Genomic DNA, 26,563 nt, shown 5'->3' with positions numbered 1-26,563 from the left:
TATCTTCACATTTTTATACCTATTTAAGTCTATTATAGGCCTACTAGTGAACTGTGGATTACATTCCCTCATGAGGTATGCTTACAAGAGCTGCCAGCTGCCTGGCCAAGCGGTTAAGGCAGTGGAACCGTACCATAATATCGGCAAGGGTTTGAGCCTCACTTGCTCTATGGTTTTGGTGTTAGAACAAGTCCTCTCGGATAAGGATTATAAATCGTAGGTCCAGTGTACACATCTGGCTCATGTGCACTTTAAAGAACCCAGTACATCTTTCTGTTTAGGGTTACCCACCTCTATAAATAAGGTTTAATAAAAAAATTGATTTAGCCCATACCGTTTGCGGCACTCTAAAACATATGGCCTCTCAAAAAAACAGTATGTTTGCCTAAATGAATAACAACCAGTCACATGAAATTTCATTCATTTGCATTTATTAAACCAGGTGGATATTTTCAATTACATATACATAGGATATTCCTTACCTTAACTCCTAGTTTATCAGAAAAGAAAATACATATTTTATTTACATATTTAGCTCATATAAAATAAAACCTTGGTGCAAAAATAAAATATAGGATTTCAAACATCTTTTGTAAGTAATATAAATAAAAATAGATTCAATGTTGTGTGTGATATTGTTTTTAAAAACTACAGTACCACAATCGAGTGTCCTCTTAATAGAGATGTCCCCTTATCCCTGGTTGCCAAAGTGTTAAAATATATATTTCCCCTCAATCTCGTTTCATAGGAAAGTGTCCCCTCAATAGAGGGTGTGTATTTACTGTAGATGTTGAATTTCTTTTGCAACACAAGCAAGCAGTAGTCTAAAATACAGGTTTTTCCATTTCATGATAGCTCCATATATTTTTAAGCAATTATTTATTTTGTAGGTATTTAAAAATAAATTGTAAAAGGTTTCCATAATACTTTTCATTACAAAAAAACTGCAATCAAATTGTTTTTGTAAATTCTCTTAATTTGGTTGCTTTAAGTGCCTATAATAATTATTAGTCTAAGGATAACTTGTTTAAAAAATGAGCTAGCATATATAATGCCTTTAACCCCCCTAATTGTCAATCCATTAATATGATAAATTAATCAACCTTTTAATAATTAGACACTACTTGTACTGCAATTACAAAATGTTCAGCCATAAATCATGAAGCTTAGAATATTTATACAAAGCTTGTCACACAAATCTAAAATAACTACGGTTATAACAAAATTGCACACATTATGGAGATATAGGTTTCATTATAAATGCCCATACACACATCAATCAGAATTTGTTGCGAATAAAAATAAAGAGCGCCAACACGTCTGTACATGTTTATTTGTAATGTATTTCATCATTACACATGTTAATGATATGCCATAAGATTAATTGTATTAATACAACTTCCGTGTTATTTTTAGCTTAACTTGTTCATATGCTGTACAAGCGCGATAGTATAACTTTCACAAACAAACCCTGTTTAAATACCCCATCCATCCAATAACAGTTTCCCTATGATGAGCCATACTCTTTTATTGTTTCATTTACTGCAGGTGGTATATATTTCAATAATCATTAATAAACATAATACAACAGGTGTCTCAAGTGTATTCTACAGAACAGAATGCAATTTTGAAAACAATCATTTATCCTAAATAATAAATGTTTAAGGGATTATAAAGATAAAATCATTGCAAGACATAATTTAGTCATATCCTAACAGCAATCAGAATACACAACGGGCAGTTCATAGAACCATCAGGTCATGTGACCCTTCGAACATGTGACCTAGGTCAGGACATAATGTGACCCTTAGCGGAGGAACATTGAATGTCAATATCTAACCCCAATGTTACTAATGATTTTCAAACCAACGTGTACATACTACATGACTGCAATTATAAATTTCTGTAAAGTAACAAAATTCCAGCTGACTACAGAATAAAAAATATTGCGCAAAAATAATATGCTAGTAAATTCATTGCTTGCATTAAATCACACTGTGTGTAAATATTAAGTTCATTCAAACAAACAGAACACATTTTTGTTGTAGAAAAGTTTCACAATAGTACATTGTATGAATATTCTTCCCTTCCCTATTTTTATAGTAGGAATTGTTTAGGCTATTCCAGTATTACAACAAATTGTACAAAATACAAAAAAAAAATACATATTACATATAAAGTATTGCCAAAAATAAATTCTAGAAATAACCCAATGTGTACATGTCACACGTAAATATATCAATATCAATGTAAAATTGCAAATTTATTTTAAATATTCAAAAAACTAATTTCTTCACATCATAAGAAAAAAACCAAAATAATGGTTTTCACAATTTTAAAAAGTAAAATTGTCTTATTTATGATGAGCTACAGACATTTAATAGGGAACTTTCAATTTGCGATGACCTACCTAAGTCAGGTCAATTGATGTGTCGTCGGTCATAAATTGGACATATAATCCATCAAAATTTGTGTTGAGATGGGAAGCTGGGAAACGTGTTCTAAAATCCTTGCATACGCACATTGAATAAGTATGAGGTACTTTGATCATCGACCGTTGCAAATTCATAGCTCCCTAGTGATTTCATGCTACCATACAATCTATCTACTACTTTCTATTTCCCTCAATCATTCACATAGTTTTCTTCTATACTTTTATCATTTTGGTCTCTTTCTGACACACAATTGCTAAATCTGAAATGCTTATCATTAGTTTATCAATTTGTTCTTGTCTTCGTGCCATCCATCAATCAAGGTACTCCTCTTAATAGCTTCCACTATTAGAAACAATCACTTAACTCTCTCAGGAACATGAACCTCAAGTCCATATTCCAAGTTATATTACCTTTGTATTTTTAACACTTAACTCTATTGTATGAATCCAGAATGTCGAAGTATGCACCTAAAAATAATACTGTATAGGGATGAATTAAATAATTGGGGGATAAAGAGCTGGGGTGGGGGGTTGGGGATACTATCTAACTAACGATAACATTATTGTAAAACCCTAACATTCATGTTATTCTTCTTGTTCTAGCCATATAGATAAATAAAACGTCGTATTAAAAAATATATAATGTACATAAATTTCACAACAAATAGTAAACAACAACATTATTTAGTAAGTATGTACATTTAATACAATGTAGCACAGTTAAATGAGGATTGTGTTATCTGTTCAGTGGGATGGATGATTCTAAACCGCCGGAAGGTTTGACTTATATCTTTCATCTGAGGCATTAGGTGATCTGCTATCATGGCGTTGGTCCATCAAGGCTATGGAAGGCATTGTGGTGGCGTGTTGGCTTTTACTTGGTTTGGCTTTCTTCTCTGGTTTGTCTGTGTAGTGGAAAACAAGGGAGTTAATTATAATTTAGGTTTATACAGTGTATTAAGAGAAAACATCAATGTGCTTAACATTGAAAATGCCAGAAAAATACAAATTAAAAAGCGTTTAAAGCTGCCTTAAAATGAGTAAGTTGTCTGACGGATAGATATAGGCACACAATTCTAAAGGAACACAGGGGCCAAGAAAAAGAATGATATAACAAATAAACAATATATTGTTTGAAGGTTTGCATGGAGAAATCAAATCTTGATATAAAGTTCTCACTCTTGAGGACGATCAAAGCATATTGATTGGAACGTCGATAATACTTTTCAACGTCAAAAGGTTTAATTAAAACTTAAAATGAAAACAAACTTACATGTTTCAGCGCCCTTTAGGTTTGGCAAGTGCGTATAATTATCTTGGCGTGGTGACGAGTTACCCTTCTTGCGCTGACCAAAGGGAATTTTTTCTAGCTGCATAGTTTTCTCATGGAGGGCGCTTTTCTCTGTCTGTACTTGTGTGGTCATGCTGGTACTATGGTGTGTTACTCCTGCTGGAGATTTCTTGTACACAGAGTTGTTGTTGGGCTTCTTCAACTTTTCATTTATCCTAAAATAAAAACAGTTAGTTATTTTAAGTATATTATTACAGTAGGTCGAAAAATATAACATAGGTATAAGGTAGAATATGAATAAGATGTACAGGAAAAAGGAATTTGAAGGGGAATATCAACTGATGTGTAGGAATTTGAAGAGATCATAATTACTAAATGTGCACAAAACTTTTACAATGATTTTTTATGGTAAAACGTATATTGTCATATAAGATTAAAAAGTGAAGTCATACACAAAAGCAAACAATATAATAATATTCGTTCTTATATAGCGCTTATTGCACAATACTTCTAAGCTGATTATTACCCCGGCCATTTTTTTTTTTCAAACGCGTATGGAAACATACTCCCATAATAATGCAGATAGTAATCAGCGCAAAATTGTGTCCTGATCTAATGTCTCCTCACGATCAGTAATCCAACGTCACACCCTGCACCACCTTATACTTGAGAAAACTTACCTCAATGGAGGTGGTCCAGTACTGTTAGAATAGGAAACTCCTCGTGACACAGAGCCCATACTCAGTGTATTGACTGTTGCTAGGCTAGGTCCTTGCGATACATGGTTGGTGGGACCATTGTGACTAATTGGTGGGATGGGAGAACCTCCCTTGTTGTTGCTGGTGGAATTGGTGCCATTCAGGTGGAGAGTTGTACTGGACTTGCGATCATTCTGTGACTCACTCATATTAACCTCCTAAATAAAGAAACATTTTTAAAATTAGATAAAAATACATTGTATATTCTACTACTTAATATATTTTACTGTACTGAGTACATTTTTCACCAGTAAAAACTGTTCAATATACATTTTTTATTTGAAAATTAGGTGAATAAGCATAACATCAGCAGAAAAAATAGATATTTTGATGTGTTGATCTGTGCATAAATCACTTTTTTATTAGAATGTACAACTAATAATCATTGCTACTTAATTGGTTAATTTTGTATCACATGACATTCAATGTTAGTTATATTGCATGGTAAAATAGTTCTATCTAATTGTTCTATTATATGTTGTGTTATAAAAAATTGTCAGAGAGTGCTGCCTTTTGAGCTGCGTGCTTCTACCCTTCGGCATTGATTCCAAGATGAAAGCAGCGTATTAATTGAATACAAGTTTTCTTTACCAGTAGGTAGGTAAATAATATACTGTATGTGAATTTGAGAGAATCCTTATTCTCTCCATTTAATCCATAAACACTCATTATTTGATGATATTACATAGCCTATGTAAATACGTGAACGTGATTGGTTGAAACTGCGTCACATGACTACCGCTGCGAGGATCGTAAATCGTATATATCCTCGAGAACGATGATATTGACCGATTAATTTTCGCGTAATTATCGTGTCCCCTGTCATTAAACATATACATTCTCGAGTTCGATGATATTGACTGTGTAATTTTCGTGTGGCAACACTCGCGTTTGCCGATAAATAAACAAAAGTCATCTACTGGATTTGAACTCGGGTGGAATTGTCACTCCATCGCAAGACAACGCTTCCACCGTGGCGCCACGCAGCTTGCTTGAAGAAATTATTCATCTAAACTATTTAAACTATGCATACATAGCGCCCTCATTTGTTATTAGTCCTCCCTAAATGTGATGAAACACCGTTTGTGATTGGTCAATACTCACGGTAGTAACCTAGTAACTAGTACGCGCTGAACATCCGGAGATTCGGCTCCTCGCGAGAGAAGACGATGAATTGTTTATTCGGCCTACCTGATTATAATATTATTATTAATAGGCTTATTGATGGAAATTCTTCTGTTAATTTAAACGACCTAGGCCTAAGTGAATATTTTATTGCCAAGGAATCATTAATTAGTAATTATCTGTATATTATTCTTCGCAAGGTAAGGTGTCTTTCTAGGCAGGAGGCTTGTTTACATACAATACAAATACTATAGAATAGGAGGCCTAGCCTAGCTTCACCCAACCCAGCAGACTTGTTCTTGGCTATATAATATAACAGATATCGCCTTTTATATCGGTAAAATATAAGATTTAACATCCCCTCGGGATGATATTATGTTCTCGGGGAATTATATATCCCTCAGCTGCCGCTTCGGGATATATATATTCCCTCGAACATAATATCATTCCCTCGGGGATGTCAAATCTTATATTTCACCTCTAAGCAGGCAATATCTGTATAATAATGAAGATTTATATAGCGCCATATCTGCTAAAGCGCTCATGGCACTGTGGACTTAAGATGATAAACCTTTTCAACAACATTCTTCTCCCCCATGTCACTGGCTGCCAACTATGGCGTTTATCTGAATTAGTTCTCACCTTTAATTTCTCGGGAGAAGACTTTGTTTGCCGGTCTTCCACAACAACAGTATCTACAGACATCTTTCTTGTTTTCTCCGTGTCAGCATGTTTTTTACGATGCTTTTCTTGAAAGGCATCATGCTACAGAAAACAAACTCTTGTTATAGTTATACAGTAGGACACTATGTTTAATTACAGTAGAGCCACTCCTTTGAATGTATAATTGAAAACAGTAGTCACTTTTACTATATTAATCGTCATTTTCTTGTTTTTTGAGGGACAAAACATTGTTAACTGCTCCTACTTTTGTATGCAAAAACATAAATTCACTCAATTTAATGATAAACAGCTTATTTACTTTTTTACTTCTCTTTGGTTTCTTCTTCTCATCGGCACTGTGACCACCGCTATGACCTTCTCGTAGTAACGGATTTTCGTGCATCTCTTTCTGAATTTTAGCCCGTAACTCAGCTGGATAACGTTCAGAGAACCCATCCTTCTTGAAAAACTCATGCTTCAGTAGCTGGTTGCAGGTAGGCCTATTGTCTGGCTCCAGTTGCAGACTACTCTGCTCAGATATAAAGGATTTTAATTTATTAATAATTTATTAACAATGAAATTGTGTCAGGGAGTTGAGTAATTGGTCAGATGTTTTGCCCTACTCTGACGTAAACTCTATACTAAGTACATTGAGAACACTTGCAATAACAAATTCTCGGGTGGAACTCAAACCCAAGACCTCCAGATCACTAGCCTGCCGTTCATATCTCTAGACCACCAAGCTTACACTGATAGCTAGATTTTTTCCGCAGGTGTTCTCAGTGTACTCAGTATAGAGTACTAATTACATCGGAGTAGGGCAAAACATCTGACCAATTATTAATAATGTGTAGAGAGGGGGTGGGGGAGAGATTGAGAATCCATATCCAGGGCGTATTGAACAGACCACAGAAATGCTTTAATATACACCTGTATTGCAGTGAAAGAGACACCTGCTGTCAAGGTAAATTGCGAGAAAAAAAAACCACAAGCAAAAAACTCTGAGATTTTATTGGATCAGAATTTATCATCTCAATACAGAGTAAGTAAATCTCGGTATCATAAGGTCAGAATAGTAAGATGAATAAACGATACAAAAAAGTATATAATAGAAACACCTGTATTGTATTTAAACATTACTAAGAAATATTCATTACTATAAAAAAATAGAATAATACAAAAATCAATCAAAGATTGTAGTTTTTTTAAAAACGGAAATAATTATATTCTATTGAGAATTGAAATGATTAGATGCAGAGTAATAACCAGTTGAAGGACATATAACACATTCATAGACAAAACTAGGTTGTCATGTTTGGCCAGGTATGTGTTCACACGTATCATGGTTAACTCTGTACTATGCAAGCTTAAGCTGATCCGAACCATATCAGAGTAATACACCGGAGGTAAGACGCCCTGTGTCATCACTGCGACATAACGCAGGTGTATTTTTTTAGGCATACAGTACTGTATTTCCAAGGATAACGGTGATTTCATTCACTGTTCTCTAAAGGGTCTTTTACACCTGTTCCAGCGGAGTTCCGGTCCGGCAAATCAAACATCAATGTTTCATTTTCACGATGCTCTACACTGCTATGTGCCAATCGATATGCACTTGGCCATGTGAAAACGAAACATTGGCACCCAATTTGATTTGCCAGCGCCTGTTCACTAAACAGATACACAAGATTCTGTACACAAACAAAGTCTTATTTACAAGTCTTTGTTTTATGTCCCGAGAAATCAATTTATTTAAACCAACGATCCTGTGATCGATATGTGAGTATCTTTAGTTACAACTCCACTCTGAATCTCCAATTATAATAGGTTTCAGGGTACTCTTATAGGAAAGTAACAACCCATTGAGCCTATGGTAATAGGTATAGTGTATGAGTAGATAAGTGGTTATGTGAATAGCATTTTTAAAAGGTTCTCTTTCAACAAGTGTGTGAACTAGTCAAGTACCACTTACAGTGAAACATTTGAGTGAAACATATTTGCATACATGTTTTATTTCATTAAAAAACATGTCTCATTGTCCCTATACTTAAAAAGTGCATACCACAATGTTACACAAATATTGTCACAGTACAATGATAAAGTAGAAAATGTTTTGTGACATACTGTATGAGACAAGATAAATATTTGAGATAAAAACATTGGGAATCAAAGGAATGTAAAATAAAACAAGTCACTGTAAAGAAAATATAAATTACACAATAAAAAAATATAAATTACAAAATAGTGCTGTTAGTAGTCTGTGAGTGCTAGCTTACCTTGATAAGCCGACAATAGCCTATGCTCTCCAGAGGGAGGACTTAGATACGAAAGTTCAACTGTAACACTGTCATCATTTTCCGCTTACTTGACTAAAGCCCCTTTCGCACAGATGTGCCTGCAATATACCGGTACAGTGCTGGCGTCGTGCCGGTATCGTTACCGGCATATACCCATTCTCATCGGACTATCGTGCCGGAAATATAACCGGTATATACCGGCTTTCTGTGAGAAAGGAGTCGGGCATATTCGGCCAATAAAAAGTCTCTGACAAAATAATTATTTAGGGCGTCCTTTATTGTTATTATTTTTGTCTAGCGATATGGCGGCGAATGTTAAGTTACAGATTATTTATCTTCCTTTATAGCATATTTATGCAATACATGCTATGTACAGTATATTGTGCATATATTATACAGGTACAGCAATTAATTAGCCGTCATCGGCAATCTGTAAAACACCTTAGAAGGCTGTAGGCCTACAATTTACAAGGCGACGAAAGGTCAGGCACCTGCAACAAAGAGCTATGGCCTAGGCCTATAGATTATGCTACAAATTTCTTCTTGTCCCCTTATTTTAAGCAGCTCTCTTATCTCATTATCCCTCCAGTTCGACATTATTATTGTTAATTGAATTGAATCGGCACCAAAGTGATACACTTGACCACGCAAGGTGTCAAAGCCTCGACGGGGAACCCCGGAATATAACGGTGTTACGTTCTCACAGAATGCCCGTCTGGCATTGCGGGGAATATCCCTAGAATATTACTAGGTCTAAAGCAGGTCATGTCGATGCCGGCATGATGCCGGCATGATGCCAAGACGACCCGTTCGCACAGAAAACCATACCGGCATGGTAATGGTATTCCCGCAATATTCCTGGCACACAGCTCTGTGAGAAAGGGGCTTAAGGAGGACGCTGTTGTGGACTAGTCCATTATGATACATGGGTGTTCTTTTGTATCTAAGCCCTCCCTCTGAAGAGCACTGGCTATTGTCGGTTTATCCAGGTAAGCTAGGCACGAAATAGACAAATAAAATATATTACCTTCATAATACTAATAGATAAAGATGACAACTTGGGAAACCTTTTTTCTAGTGGTTCCATCGTCTTTACTTCTGGTATTCGCATACCAACAAAAAGAGGATTCTTCAAAAACACTTCTTTATGTCTATTTGTTAAATTGCCTACAAAAATATAAAATGACAATGATTGTGAAATACAAAATACATGAAGTTGTCAAGGTAAGAAAAGGTTATTATGGGATAGCGATATACAATGGTTTGATTGAGTCAGTCAGGATTTGAACTCAGGACTCTGGAATAAGTAAGCATTGCATATATGACTACCAAGTGTATAATCGTGTGAATGCTATTTTAATTAATTTACTAACTAATTAATTATTCATTTTCAATGTAATTTTGATTTTATTGTAATACAGATGAAATTCTATTAAGTGTTCCCTGAATAGAGACTGGTCCTTGTTTTAACTCCTGAATAGGGATGTTCCAAATCTGATCTTGTCAAGGAAGATAATTTCATGTATTTTCTAAATTGACAAATAATGTTTATTTTTATCTATGTTTCTATACAATTAATAAACACTATTCATAACAAAATGTAATTTAAATTAGCTTACCAAAACATTTAATAATGTGGAATAACTGATCAATATCACTATCGCCTGGAAACAGAGGCTCACCAGTTAGCATCTCGGCTTGCAAACACCCCACAGCCCAAATATCTACCGCTCTAGATTATCAAAAAATGAATCATATCAATATAATAATCATTTAAGATACTAATCAATCAATACAAATCAATCAATATGTAATTAATTAATCATATTTGTTCAAACAATATTACTTATCAATATCATCAGACATATAAATTGATTAAGCCCTGTACTACACTGTTAAACTAGTTTGACAAAAAAGTGTGATGTACCCAAATATGGCAGTGATATGCCTAAATATGGTAGTGATATGAAATCATCATGTCCATATATGGCACATCACATGTTTTTATCACATAAAGTTTGATAGTGTAGACAGAGCTTTAGTCAATCTGAAAGCTAGAATTTGAACATTCATGTAGAACTTTCATCAAAACTTACTTTCCATATTTTGTGTCTCCAACCAAAAGTTCCGGTGACCGATACCACCTAGTAGCTACATAATCCGTATAAACTTCACCGGGAGCTGCTAATGTCCGTGCAAACCCAAAATCACATAATTTGACAACACCAGACTTTGAAACGAGAATATTTTCTGGTTTTATATCTCGATGAATAATCTAAAGAAACAGATCAAAATGAATTTAATAATTTTGGTTTTTTTTCGGTGTACCTGGCCATATTTTGTTTAAGTAATTATTTCATCTCAGTAAAGTGATTTACTTCATATATGATATTTCTTTCCATAAATAATGCTTCTTTTTTTTATAATTGTATGTGTATAAATACAGCGGTTTAGAAATGTAATAATAACACGGATGAACAATACCTTTGTTGAAATAAGGACATTTTCATTAGTACAGAGACTAACATTATTATTAATAATACAGTGCAATAACTAATAACTATCTACTGTAGGTGGAATTATAAATATGTTTTATTACTGTTCAGTATTATAAAGATCTAATGAACCTTTTCTTGAATTTCTATTTTTATTCAATAATACAAACAAACCAAAACCGGAAATGTTAAAGAAATCATCTACAGTACACTGTAGCATAGGACATTAGTGTCACAGGTGAAAACCGTTAAAGTATTCGCCTCCCAAAATGTCTACTGAATTTTACCACACCAATTCCAGGTATACTATTTTCTTTGGCATGTTTTCAGGTTGTATATCAATATCATTATCTTCATCATGTTTGATACAGAGCAAACCAGACAAGATTTTTAAAAATAATACTGACATAGTATTATTAGCTAATCATAGTCATGAATATGTTATAAATCGTTTCAACTAATTTAAAAGCATGGCTATAATTAATTAAGGGCCACACAGGATCTTTGAAAAATATGGTGACGTAGTTATGTATGACAAACAAAAATGATTGTGTTTGTACCTGTGGCTGTCATACGTTTCAGTTATCAATGCAATTAAAGAACACAATTCAAATTAATACTTCAGAATCGCTTTCCGCTTGGCCAACTAGAGCCAGATAACATCAAAAGAACGTGTTTGATCTTTTAATTAAGTCGATAAAATTTACTTTCAATTATAGCAAACTCTTCAGTTACTTTTCATCAATAGATTTTATTAGAGAAACACACTTCAGCCATGGTCAATAACATCTCACTGTTGTAGCTTTCTCAGCATGACAACAAAAATATGTCATCGTCTAAGTCTAAAAATAAATACATCTGTGGGTGTGAGTGTACCTTCACTGCTCCTATACCCCCAGGATATATGCAGTAGCAATATACTATTACAATTTCATTTTATTTAATTTCCTTTCTCTAACAAACAAAAGGAATTGGTTTGCTTGGTGTTTAGCGATACATTTATTAGTTTGAATTGGTGTTGGCTGACAGCAACGGACCACACAGGGTTTTTGTTATGTAGCTAAGGGCGTAATAGTATTGATGGTGTCCACTCTATTTCTTTAGGCAATACACTGAAAATGGAATCACCCAAGTGTTGTAACCAAACACTACATTTATCTTTTTCTCAAACCAAAAAAAAAAATTATAAGGAAGAGAACAATTTATTGAAACAAAACCTTTAATTAAGGAAGATATCATAATTCACTTTAAAAGCTTTTGTACCAATTTCACAAGTATGTTAAAATGCTTCATAATCATACGAACAATAGACCAATTGACAGTAGCACTTTTTGGTCGCACACTGATCAACATCAAATGAGTGGCAATGCTAGCAGGCTTACTGTACATGAAGATGAACCAAAGAAGAGATCTTGGCATTTAGAAGTTGGAGGTAGAAGAGAAAGAGGATGGCCAAAGGTGACATGTAAAGATATGGTAAAGAAAGAAAGAGGAAGTGATGGTTTGGAGTGAACATGATGCGCAAGACAGGAAGAAGTGGAGAGATGGTGTAGCAGCCTGGAACGAGAGACAGGTAGTAACCCCTTGGAAGAGGGAGAACGCTGACTCAAATACAAAGATAATGATACATTGCATTAAATAAATGTGTGCAAAGTTGAAAAATAAATTTTAAATGTCATTATTACTGCAATTCAAGTATAATCCCACCACATAAATTTCTACAAATTTCATAACCCAGGCCCCCTGGGACTACTAGTCAAATGGTTGTACTGTATTAAAATGTATACTGTGTATTGTAGTAAATTAACTTTAACAGTATGTCAATAATTATGTTTAAATGTGTGGTGTAAAGTAATGTATTAAGATTATTATTAACAATTTTAATAAGCCTCACAACGTACAAGTCTGTCTTTGTGTTTCTGGTAGTAGGCTTGTTTAACGCAACTTAATAAATAAATAATTTACAGCATTGAAAAGAACAAGTATAATTAAAAAACAACAATAGTTCAAAGGGTTGTGTTTGTGAATCTTTATACAGTTAATTATTTATTAATGTTTTTTTGTCAACAAGGTCAAGATGTACTCTTTTGTGTCAAAAGATGGACAATCTGGTCAAACTGTAAGGGTAATCACAATCACTGTACATGATACTATAGAAAGAATTACTTAATTTTTCAATTAACAGAATGGTGTTTAATTAAATTTACATAATTAAGAACATAACTACAGTAACCCTTATTAAGAGGAGACCTTGACATCCATTTTTTAAGGGGTATGTCCTAAATAGGGATTGGCTGTAATGTTAAAAAATTATATATCTTAATAAATAATATTAATATTCCACTTGTTTGTTCTTTTTCCTTATAAGGAATATCCCTGAATAGGGGTGTCCCAAAGGAGGGAATGGTATTCTTTTATTGCACACAATGAGATAAAATTAAAAACTGTACAGTAAAGTATGAATATGGGTTCACAATAAAGTAGCCTGATAGTGATAGTTTTCATAAACACCACACATTCTTTCAAGTGGTTTATTTGAAAATGCACTTTCCAGCTTTTCTTTAAAAACTGTAAGCACAGTAAACAGTAATACCTGATATATTTTTTTTGTCTTTTGTTGAATGTCGTTAAAAAAGCATAATATACTTACAGTAGGAATTTATACTTACATTATGATTGTGACAAAAATCAATTCCTTTTAAAATCTGCCATAAACACTTTTTAACCATTATCTCATCAAGACCAGTTGGGTATCTTTCTAACTCATCAAGGACGGTATGATCAACAAATTCAAAGACTAAATATAAACGTTTTTTACGTCGAAAAACTTCAATTAAGTTCACTAGATTTTCATGCCGTAATTGCTGAAAAAAACAAAATTTATTTGATTGTTAGATACAGTAACGCATTATTGTTAGATAACACTTGTTGTTTTAGATTTAACGCTTTATTGTTAGGTAACCCTTTGTTTTAGATAACACTTTCTTGTTAGATAACGCTTTGTTGTTAAGGGCAAACATAATTGGCATTTATATATTTTCATATAACATTAAGTAAATCAAGATCAAATATGGAAACATTTTTACAAGATAATCCTTAATCATTGTACTTGATCATAAACAGAAATAAAACATACTATTTTAGTATAAAAGTTAACTATGTATTTGTTCTCACTAGCCCATTTATACTGTATGTACTGCATATTCTACTAGCCCTACTATTTTTCTTGCCCAAAATAATGCCATAAACTTTATACTTGTCAAGTAAATAAATATGTTTGAAAATACTATAGGCGCATTCAACTGGTCACTTGCAAACCCCTCGCACTTTAACTACTCACAGAAGAAAGTGACATGTTTGAGGAGCTATCTGCCATGATTATCTGCTCAGAACAGCTGTCTGGTGCGCCAACTGGTAGCTTTACTAGCCAAACAGCTAGTAAAGAAATATAATTAATTATCCCAATGGTTTTGGGACTAAAGTCAGCTTACCATCCAAATGACAAATTAGTATAAAAGTTAGTATACAAAGTTACTTTAAGTAGGTTACCAATTCTGTATGGTAAAGTAAACCTAAGGGTTAATTTTGATAAATTTATAAATATTTATTAAAATTTACCGTATATTATATTTGATTAAAATTAAAATTTAATTTATGATAAATTTAACAAATATACAAAAATATATCAACAAATAATTCTTATTCCTTCTATCAATATCCTCTTAGATCAAAAAATGTACTGTATTTTGTTTCACATTATATTAGTATGTATGGTATACAGCATGTAGAGCATGACACAAATCCCTTAGGACAGTACATTGGGCCTCCTGCATTTTCAAAAGGTGCTAAAAGTGGTGACCTTTCATCTACCTAAGCACCATGAAAAAAATGGTGATGAAATAAACAACTGTACTGTACCAACCTATTATTAATATTCTTATATTACATATTTAACCAATACATTCTATCTGACACAAACACACATGAACATTACTTTATACGATTTTAAAATTGTAATTTACAAATTACATAAAAATAGAATGTGATGAAGAAAAAAAGACATTCAAAACTTAACTCTTTTTTAAATTAATATGTAAGATGTTAAATATTAATTAAAATAAATAATGCTTAATGTCTTACTTTTAACAAAGATACTACTGTAGATCAAAAGAATTGTTGAAAACTCTAATTATTAATATAAAAATAGTCCTCAAAGAAATTAAATTAAAAAATAAATTTGTTTTTAAAATGATTGATTAAAATAAATTTTAAAAATATATTAATGTTTTAAATTCTAAAATAACCTGATACTACAGGTACATATAAATATAGGTAATATTAAATATAACAAATATTCAAGGCTAAAATGCATTTTAAAAATGTCAAATTTAATTAAAATATAAATAAAAAAAAAAAATATTGATCAAAAATGATACAGTAATGTTTTAATTTCTTAAAAAATGACACTAGCTACTGTCAAAAGGAAGGTTAAAAATGACGAAAAACCATAATACGTGCAAAGTCAATGTCAATGTTCATTGAGCTACAATAAAAGTTTTTTCAATGTCATTTTATACAATTTTATTAATATATTTTTGTGAGGTTTTGAGTTGAATACGAAGGATATTTTCATTAGTTTAAAAATTGACTGTTGACGTTCGATAATAATATTCTCCATAAATACTGTTCAAATAATCATATTTTTGTTTTATAACACTATAAACTTTTATTAAATAAATAGATGGCGCACATTACAGGTTGTTGTCTGTAGTCCATTATAAATGCCTGCATTAAATGCATTACACAACAATCTCACAATGTAATCACGTTAAAAAAAAACATTTTTTGTTAAATGCTTTTTATAGCAAGAATTATATCAGATTATACAGTATATTTAACCTGGTGTGCTCTTTTAAAGGGATTGAACTAAATATATTTTAATGTTCGTATAATTCTATATGAAGCTATTGCCATAAAATTCAAAGGTGAATAGACTAAATAGTATTAATTGATGACAAAAGAACTGTTACTAAGGAGGGTGCATTATACTATAGTAGGTGTTCATAACAATAACAATAAGCCATTAAAAGAAGCTCCACCACTCTTTATTAAAACAACCAAAATCAATAATGTGCAAGCCACACAACAACAACACAAACAGCAAAATCTATAACTGTACAGTAGCTCATTTGTTTGAAGCTACTGTACCTATACTAAAATATTATTAGACAAGCTTTAGTTCATATTCCTTTTAAAAAAGTTACAGTAGGCCTACTAACTGTAGCTTTTGAAATTGTCCAACATGGAATGAATATGAAGAACTTGACTTTTAGATTTAGATTAGAGCAACAACATTTCAAAACGTTTTTCCTAGAATGCTTTTGTTTTTCTTGCCAACAGAAATCAGTCCCGGGAACATTTTTCACCAGTGTACTGTAGCATAGCCAACTGCTACATATTAATACCACATTTTGAATTGAATTGAAATATTTGATTTATACTGGGAAACCTTATCAGTCGGAGACTGGTCTCCCAGAGGGCCCAGTTATGATCAGTGGCTATGTGTGTACTATGTACACCGGGATAACCCCCTACTCGTCTCAAAAGATGTACTGTACTAGGTTCTAGTGCACATGAGCTAGATGTGTACACTGGACCTATGGTTTATAGTCCTTACCCGAGAAGACTCGTTCTACTGTACCACCAGAACCATGGAGTGAGTGAGCCTTTATTATTATCAAATGGTCTAGATAGCCAAAACTCAATGCAAATATATGTTTTTTCTTTCTGAACAAGACATAAAAAAAAACCAATCATGAAAAAAAAATGAATAATAGGCACCAATTGAATCTGTTGACCTGTTCTCAAACCAGTTTCAGTGGACAAATTTTCAACTAACAGTCTAAAATATGACTTCTAGTCATTATCATGTCAGTTTGCTGATACGCAATTGACTTTAAGATCGAGGCACCGAGGCCATTTATAAGCTTCACAGCCTCTGTCTAACAAATTTACAAGCAGACGCATTATTACACAATAGATCAGTGAATAAGTAAATGTATTATTATTGCTAAGTAGGCAAACATTGAGGGTAAACATTAGCTGTCATCTGAGATTTGGTACACATCTCATTGAAGTGCTACTAGTCTTATTCAGTTTACTATTAGAACAAGACTACTATTATTTCTATTTCAGATCCTATAAAAGGAATGAAACAACCATTGTATATAAATCGTGAAGTAAAATTTAAAGTAATTTAGTCCTAAAGATGACAGTAACATTGGCTGCAGTGTCTGTACTACTACCCTAATATTGACCTCACTGTTTTGTATGTTTATTGAGATGCTCAAATCTAGGTTAAGTAGTTGACATAATAACAGTCTAGTCTATGTACACTACAGACAAGCGTGGGAAGGATAATAATTATAATAAAAACTAAATTAATATGAAATTGGTTGATCAAATATTTACGAATCTACGGAACAACTGTAGAATCTAAATATTTTTAAGTGCACTGTATTATATTGTACAAGGGTTAGGTCGACAATAATAAGCTACTTAAACAATAAAAGGAGAATCAGATAAAAATATGAGAAGAAATGACATCGAGATAGGTCTGTACTGCCTTGTTTGTATTCTTAGGCAAGAATAAGATACTGTACTCTCATTGTCTCGTCCTTCGGATGGGACATTAAGTCACAGTTTTTCCAGCTGAATTAATACTAATGTAATATTAGGATCATGCAAGTAACTTCATTTTATTCACTGTAAAAATACTAGAGTTTACTAGGGTGCCTGATAAATTACCCGTTTTAAGAATGCCAATTGAGTGAGATTGTCATTTTTGACGCCAGCAGTATCATAATGCCTCAAATAAATCATGGTAGCTACTGTCAGTAGGACTTACCACTGTACACGCCTCCATTCTGACAATCTGGGGTTTTTTTTTAGTGCAATTTTTGTACCAATGAACTATTACATGAAAGGTCATAGACTGCCTAGCAACAATGAGAAAGTTCGTTTGTGATACAGTACGCTGGGGGTAAAATTATTATTAATATTCAGTAGTAAACCTTCAGCTTTGATGGTGGCAGATGAAAGCAACAAGACTGCAGTTCTTGCAATATGAACAAATATTGATTATTTTCGCTCTAGGAAAAAAAACCACCTGAATAAACTGAAAAGAGTAGCCAGTCTTTTGGGACAGAGTAGCCGATGGACCTTAGGCTAGCCTAGGCTACCTGTATTGTATTTATAGATTGATTAAATATTATAAAAATTAAGAGGTAAATTGTTATACAGAGGTCAGTGTTATTTTTAGATTGTATTGCCCAGGGATAAAAATAATATAATAAGGAATAACCATGGAGATTGCATTGTCGGGTACGGCATCCTGAGAATACATTTCAATTATTATACTTGGTTGATAACTTTTGAAGTTATATTATCACTTGATTGTTAGGCTTTTGTTTGTCCAGTGAAATAGCTAGAGGTGTCTATACAGTATTCTACTATATTATCAAATGTGGTATTCAAAAAAATACCAGAATAATAAAAAGACTTAATTAATTTTAATATGTTGCATTTGTGTATCTTCTTTTCATTATGCAATGAATGTTGAAACACATTCACATATCAACAAAGTTGCTTCAAAGTACAGGTTTGCTTTGAATGTAACAACTAACATGTTCATGGTAAAAATGGCAAAATTGATAAATAATGACACCATTGAACTAGTATCATCACTACGAAATGCATCCAACAGCAAGCACAAACGCGCCAATTACATGATAGATAAACTATTTTATAATGATCGTGCTTATAAACTAAGTCTCATTTGAGGCTTAGGGAGTGGAGTTGAAAGAGTCGTAAGTTACAACCCTGGCACTAGGTCAGAACCCTGGACGTTGACATTGGAAGGCAAGCACGTAATAACCGGCAAGCACGTTAACCACCAAGCTACAGCTCCACTACATTAAGAAAATACTCTTATCATCTACATATCAAGCAAGATAAATACCGTAAAGATAATTGTGATAATAACAGATAGTAGTCAATCAGCAACTGAGAGACTAAACTATTTAAGTAGGCATTTAAGTAAAATGTATTCACAGAACAATTACTGTATGTACTGTAAATCCTACAGTGCGATTGAATAGAAACACTGAGATCCTAATTCAAACAACACTATAATATCTTGCTGCTTTAGTAGACAACTTAAGCATGTGACCCAATGGCTTTAACCCCCTATTTACACCCACATAATTTGATAAAATCTATTTATAGTTCAAGCATGCTAGATACAAATGCCACTCTATCCACCCCCACAATTTTACATTATACTGTATTTAAATACACTGCCTAGAAAACACATGCACGAATCATAGGACCAGCTCCTATTTTCAAGAATTCAACAATTGTCACGCACCACTACAGCAGAATACCTTTAATGAGAAAGATTCCCATGAAAAAAACTAGATAGAGGTGGACAATACTGTATCTGTTTTACAAAAGGTCACCCCCATGCAGGGGACACTCCTATTAAGGGGACACTTTATCATGAAATGATACCCAAGGGGCTGGCAATATACATTTAACAAAAGACCAACTCATATTAAAGGGACACTTTGTTGTCCTAAAGGTTTTCAGTGCAAGGATTTAATGACACCCTTTCATTTTAAGATCAATCAACACATCATTGGATGTAATTTGGTGGTTTTGCTAAGAACAAGCAAGAAAGGTTCATTTATATAATCCTACTGTTTGTACATGTATGAGATAAAAATAAATCATTCAAAGAAATATGTGCCTCATTTTGTATGACTGCGAATCAGATTCTGTTCTTGGACTCAGAGATTAAATCACGTAACATTAACAAGTGACAAATTGAGATTGAGCTCACTTATCATAATCATGTGTGAATGGTTACAATAGCTTTAGGATCGTAATTACTACTAACGATCGCAATGTACTGTAATGCACTAAAACATTATAAACAACATACCTTTAACATCCTAACTTCTCTCATGGCAATTTTTTTCACCATTTTATCGTCTTCACTTTCAAGAAATTTCTTGATAGCGACGGTTTGGTTTGTTTCTTTGTGTTTACATTTTAGCACCATTCCATAACTCCCTTCTCCGACTAGACCCAAGTTTTCGTATTTCTCCATATTCATGACGCCTTTGGAGAATCAAACTGGTAACTATGGAAGAGAATAATACAAATGTTCACAAAAAATACACAACAATCAAACTACAGTACAGTACAATAATACTATATATTATAACATTCATCATACTTGACCCAATCTGACAAAGGAAAAAAAACTTGGTGTTTTTTAAAAATTTCTGTTACATCTTTTATAAAGATGTTTGTACACAAAATGAGAGCTCCACGTAATTATAAATTACAGTATCACCATTCATGAAATACTGAAAAAAAAGTACTGTTTTCAGTTAAAATTTAACTTTTAATCTCAAATATTCCTAAAATCTATGAAATCAAGTTTTAAAAAACATTGAATTTGCAATAAATAGTTTAAAACATCATTCCAAACTTACTAATGATCACCTAAAATTCCTTGACTGATAGAGACACAGGCTCTGCAGTACAGTACATGACAAGGTTTGAATAATATGCTAATAAAACAGAACCTTAAATTACCTGTCTAGAATCATAGAATTATTTTAGTCTAGCTACGCAAGACCGTCTAATTTTAAAGAAAAGCCGACAATAACGAGTGCTATATAGCCATTGTTTATTTTTTCCATATTAAAAGCCAACATGATGGGACTACCATAGTAGAAAAATAGAGACTCACTGCTGGATACCCTTTCTTATGCTTTAACAGAGTGTATGCGTCAAGGAGATAAAAGCTAATTGGACAAGAAAGGGCCTCTCTGAAGTTTTCCAAGAACCTGTCTGGTAGGCCAAATGCTGATTCCAAGCCCCACAGGTGGAAATTACCTGAGAAGAAAAAATGCTGACCTGGCCTAGTTAAGTCTACTCAGGTACTGAAATACCTATCTGAAGATGAATATCTTGTTACGAAATGAAAGAAATGGCCTCTGGCAGTGGCAGCACTCTCTATTATATTGGTGGATAAAAGTCCATGAATGTTATATTAACATTCAATTGCAGCATAAGAGGATGTGTGACATAATGTTTACATCACCTTTAGTGCATGTTATGTAAACTTCCACTTCACATGAGGTGGAAAATTGATAAAATAACAAAAAAGGTTTGCTTGTTTTGAGCATGGAATTGTGAGCGATTACAGCATTTCAATACCATTTTATTTACACCCAGTCAGATGTCAGGATTTTCTCTTATAAAAAAAATTCAACTTTTATGTTTTTCCTGTAGGATTGCCACCTTGATGATAGTGAATGATTTTGCTTAGGCCAATAAAAAAATATAATTATTATATTATACAAACAAAAAGAATAAAAGAAAAAACTCAACCACTGTAATCATTCACTTTTATTCAGTTTTTTAAGAATGTTAAATGGTCTTAATTTTAGAAAACTATCTAGGATATGTTGTATTTTTAGGATCGGTCAGGTTATACGCCAACATACTGTAAGGTGGGGTTTTTTTTGGCCTTATTGAAATCCTTGGCAAATTTCCTAAGTATAAAAAACCAAAATTTCAATAAAAATATTTACTATTGTACAGTTTATTATCTAATATCCAGGTAGGCAAACACATTTAAGTACATTTACAATGTCACTTCATTTGATGGATTACTATTTGATGATTCTATACATACAGTAGGCTATTGACTTGCTACAGAGTATTTACTATATAAACTCTCTGCAGAGAGGAATACAGTTACTAAATTCACTGTATATCCTTGGGTATAAACCCATTTCAGGTTTAACCCCACCCACTTCTTATGTGATTTCACAAACATGTATATCCCCGGGGGGTTTAGTCCCAGCATTGACTTTTGGTCTGATGTACAGTAGGCCTCTCTCTAGCCAGTTCAGATGAGTTTTTACAAGAAATGCTTACCAATCATTTTTTTCCTGAACCAGGTTTTCTCTGGGTATAGTCTCCCCTCCCCCTCCCCAATTTTGTGTTCTATGGAAGGGAAAGGATGTTGGTGGTTGATTATACTAGAGGATATACAGTACTATTGCCAAGAAGTATATTCAAATATTTATCAAAGATAATATTTACTTGAATTTCTGAAGCTTAAATCAAGTTCAAAATGACTATGTCATGTCCAAACAGGACATACTGTTACTACTTATCAAAATGTAAACATTTACGTACAAACCCTGCAAACATTAATCATTAATATTGTATTGAGGTTATTAACATTCACCATAAATCAGAAATGATCAGGTGATAATAACAAAAACACAATTTAATTTGTTGGTACACAGGTAGTTTTCTAGATTTTAAGTGTTTTGTTGAATGAAATAACAATCAAAAGCAGACGACATAATTCAAAGATCATGAAACACTGCATGTGCCAATGTTTTATTGAAGTCAACACACTTTTCTTAAAGACCAGTTAAAATATTCACTGTTACTCACACACAAAAACATACTGTATGATTTAGCTTACACAGTACTATACTCTAGGAAGAAAATGACAATACTTTGGCCATTTACTGTACATTGTTTTTGGTTTATACTGAGCATACAGTTACAATTACTGATTTATTTTTGTTTGTTTTCCAAGCACTTATTACTTTTCAAGTCTTATTTTGATCAGAATATTTTTCATAATGAGTTGTCTCTTGAACCATAAAGTTTTTTTTTTTCATCAGTGATTTTATGCACCATAAAGGACTGTGAGGTAAATCAACAGGTTGTTTTGTAATACAGTTGCAATTGGCATCATCAGAATTTGTAATTTATTGTACCCAGTACAGTATGTCATGTACAGTAGTTAAAAAACATACTATAAAACATACTGTAAGTAATTCAGAAATTATGATTAATGTTTATGATGGTCAACAGTAGGCCTACTGATTAGCAATAATTGGTGATCGATCTAGGTAAGAAACATAGTTTATACTGCATTTTTGCTATAACCAATTAATGTGGAGCATTGGGCAGTTTTATTAGCATTTGCTGTAGCTACTACAATACAACAATGGCTAAAATATTCCCTGATTAAATAGTTAAAGCATGCATAGAAATGACGATTTTTACTAGCTCATGTCCATGCACATTTTAGCAGCTGAAAAGTGCCTGGCAGTTGCCATGCTAACCATTTGTTATTTAGAGCTCCCCCAGAGACAATTATTACTTTCATGAATATTAATTGAATTGTTATCATCTGGTAATGCTGTCTGTATTTTGTCAATAAATGGACATCTGCTTAAATGCTAAAAATAAAACCAGAGTTAAGGCCAAATAAAAATGTTAGTTTTATATTTATTCCATCATCAACTTTTGGAGTTGCATGCATTTTAAAATAAAAAATTATGTCTACTGTAAACAGTTGTTTATATTTTTTTAATGGTTGCATTCAGTAAAAATATTGAGAATCATTCAATTTGCATGATTGAAAAGCGTTCCGAGGTGTGTAAATGGCGACTAAACATTTACATGTTCATGTGATAACTAAACAGTAACTGTAGTTAGTGTAAAGTAAAGTCCCTTTTAAAAAACAATTTAAAAACTTAAAGCTCTGTCTACACTATCAAACTACAGTAGTTTGACAAAAAAAGTATTTGATGTGCTAAAATATGGTAGTGATATAACATCATCATATCTATGGGCACATCACATTTTGTTGTCACATAAACTTTGATAGTGTAGACAGACAGATAGTGTCTCATGTCTTGTCTTTTGAAAATTATTGCTACAAATTACATTCCTCATACATTCAGGGATGCTAGCTGTAGGTGTGCTGTTTGTATTTTGGTGTGTAGAAATTTAAGTGTGTTGTAAATCGCACTCCTCAAGGAGTGTGTTAGCTGAGCACTCGCTCGCCTTCAAAGGCAAAGCCTGGTGTCTGTGTCTGGCAACTTAATTTTTTATTTAACATCCTTTCTAAATGAATACTGACAGTTTTCCATTGCTGATCTTGAGTTTTGACATCTATGCCAAACTTCAGCTGCTTTCTTGTCTTTTTGATAGTGGAGTGCGATAATAACATCCAAAGGTACTAATAAATGACATGCCATCTTTGGAATCTTTTTACTTTATCCAACAATATAAAAGTCAGAACACAATTCAATGAAAAATCATAATCGCAATCTCAGAGTAAACCACATTTCTTTGTTATAATTCCATACAGAATAACTTTAAACTAGATAATAATGCATATTTTTTTATTATGATAAAAAAAAATATTCTCCTTTTTTGTACATTTTTTAAATGTTATTTTTATAAGATTTCAAAGATAAATTTTCCAAAGTAGTACTTGCAGATCAAATGATCACTTATCTTATCTCTTAACAATTTAATTATATTTTTTTCTTACAAAGTTTATTGCCAAGATAATTTTTATAAATTTATAATTTATGACACTGAAAATGTTTATATAATTTACAGTACAATATATTATATCACTTATGATCATATTCCAACATACAGTATTTCTAAAAACAACAAATGCCGATAAATTATTAATATAAATGTAACCAGGCCATGGGAGAGAAAAATATGCTATGATCATAAAAGTACATCCCAATCTATAGAAAGCCACCACTGAGTTGTCAACCACATACTGTATGACACTACTGTATCATTTTGTTTGTAACAAACATTAATCCAACTGTACAGTAAAAAATTACAATTCAATTTCAATTGAAAGAAGTAAAAAAATCTCCATAAATAATTCAAATTCTTACCTACCAAATTGCAATGATCTTCTATTTTAACTGAAGTCAAGTCTCCAAATTCCTTGGCATTCTATTTCCCACATATTTGCGGTCAATACTCAGAGAAAAAAAGTTTCAGAATGCTCAGGAAAAAAATACTGGAAACTGAAATGATCTACATAATTGAGACATCAAATATCTTGACAGCTGTTCTTTGTGTTCATTCTTGTTCAGATAAAATTTAAGATGTCGAATTGATTGAATTTTGTAATATTAAATCCAATATATTCTTTAAGACTGAATTATTGATTCGTTTCTTTCAGCTGATTTCCTGTCACATAAAAAAATGTATTAAATTAACAAGTGTACTTACAGTATACTGTTATACTTTAAGTGTTGCTTATAACGCAAGTAGTTAATATCATAAATGATGTTATTTTACGGTTAAAGCTCTGTCTATCAAACTAGGCCTAGTTTGACAAAAAAAAGTGTGATGTGACTAAATATGGATTGGTATTGATGCTAGGCCTATGGAGTTTATACATAATTATAATAATATACATGACAACATCTGAAGCTTGAAAAAAACAAGAGTTGTCAGTGTTGGAAAAGAGTGCTCAATCTGCAGGCTCAATGACAATGCACTCCCCCAACAAAAACACTGCCTGCCTAGCCTGGGCGCGGAGCAACTGCTTAAAAAATCGCGAACCCCAAAAAAAGCCAGCTGACGATCACAACAAACTTACCATAAAACAGAACTTAATAATTAGAATTGGCATAGCCTAGAAAAGTTTGTACTTTATATAAGTGATTCTATACAAAAGAGTAATCAACTTACATACCGAAACAAACAAATGCAAAAAGTATTTACCAGTAAAAACTTAAGAAAAACTTCGTACCCACACCACGGCTAGCTAGAACAACTGCAAACCAACACACACGACGATATATACAGTACACACATTCAGGTCATCACCATCGGATTCCGAGGTCATGCATATTCAGCCAAGCTCTTTTCGTGTGTTGCCTGGGCAACAGTAATCAATGTGTGTTGTGAATTGGCGCGTGTTGCATGCTGATTGGTATTATAATACAAAAAGTACTGATAAATGATTTGGATTTTTCTTTCAAACTATTCATTGTAAACATCAATAAAGCCGACGGATATTTAGTATACGTATTGTACTATGTAATAATACATTGTGTTTTTAGGGACGTTTCATTTCGTATTCAACCGTTCAACTGTTTCAATTGGTACAAGTGTAACATTCCGGGTTTATTCTAATACCATTTGTTTTTACTTTTAACGCAAATTTTAATGGTAAACTTGGTCTTATCAGGTTAGAGTGAAATTAAATTTAAATTTCACTCTTTCCTGGTATTACATAGCACTCCATTGCATTCTTTGGGAAAATTAATCGGGCTAGACTAAATAAATCAACTCGACGGCGCTCTTTCAATATCGTAAAAAAACATAAATATAGTAAAACATTGGCACAAGGATTCCTAACAGTATTGTTATTCATACAGCATGAGTGTCGCTTGCTTGATCCATTAATTGTATTCAAAGCATGTAGTTATAAATTATTTATTTTTATACCTCCATATTCAAAGCTAAGAGAAGAATCAAACTCTTGACGTATTTTGACATTTTCAGCTCTTATTCAACAGACTATTAGGCAGATTACCTTGGTATTGTATAGCAAG

The 26,563-nt window shown here is 32.7% G+C and overlaps 1 protein-coding gene across 1 annotated transcript; it reads right to left on the bottom strand.

Moving 5' to 3' along the window:
* Nucleotides 1-427: 427 nt before the first annotated feature.
* Nucleotides 428-25,758, bottom strand: LOC144844420 (cyclin-dependent kinase-like 4). Its single transcript, XM_078701320.1, has 12 exons — nucleotides 25,728-25,758; nucleotides 24,891-25,187; nucleotides 20,068-20,268; nucleotides 13,733-13,927; nucleotides 10,665-10,843; nucleotides 10,188-10,300; nucleotides 9,596-9,735; nucleotides 6,591-6,800; nucleotides 6,251-6,373; nucleotides 4,406-4,641; nucleotides 3,708-3,940; nucleotides 428-3,339 (listed from the first exon to the last, which is right to left on the bottom strand). The coding sequence occupies exons 3-12, from the start codon at nucleotides 20,239-20,241 to the stop codon at nucleotides 3,197-3,199; spliced, it is 1,746 nt and encodes a 581-aa protein (XP_078557446.1). The 5' UTR covers nucleotides 20,242-20,268; nucleotides 24,891-25,187; nucleotides 25,728-25,758; the 3' UTR covers nucleotides 428-3,196.
* Nucleotides 25,759-26,563: the final 805 nt, after the last annotated feature.

Source organism: Antedon bifida, chromosome 6 (genome assembly GCF_963402885.1).
Source record: "Antedon bifida chromosome 6, ecAntBifi1.1, whole genome shotgun sequence".
In the NCBI taxonomy this organism is placed as follows: domain Eukaryota; kingdom Metazoa; phylum Echinodermata; class Crinoidea; order Comatulida; family Antedonidae; genus Antedon; species Antedon bifida.
Note: the sequence above shows the minus strand (reverse complement) of the source record. Positions and strands in the feature narration are given on the sequence as shown.

Excerpts from the sequence above, each read along its gene's own strand:
- LOC144844420 (XM_078701320.1), bottom strand. The coding sequence starts at position 20,241 with ATGAATATGGAGAAATACGAAAACTTGGGTCTAGTCGGAGAAGGGAGT. Across the intron at positions 9,736-10,187 it reads CCACATTATTAAATGTTTTG|GCAATTTAACAAATAGACAT; the intron begins GTAAGCTAATTT and ends ATATTTTTGTAG. Across the intron at positions 6,801-9,595 it reads TATCTATTAGTATTATGAAG|AGTAGTCTGCAACTGGAGCC; the intron begins GTAATATATTTT and ends ATATCTGAGCAG.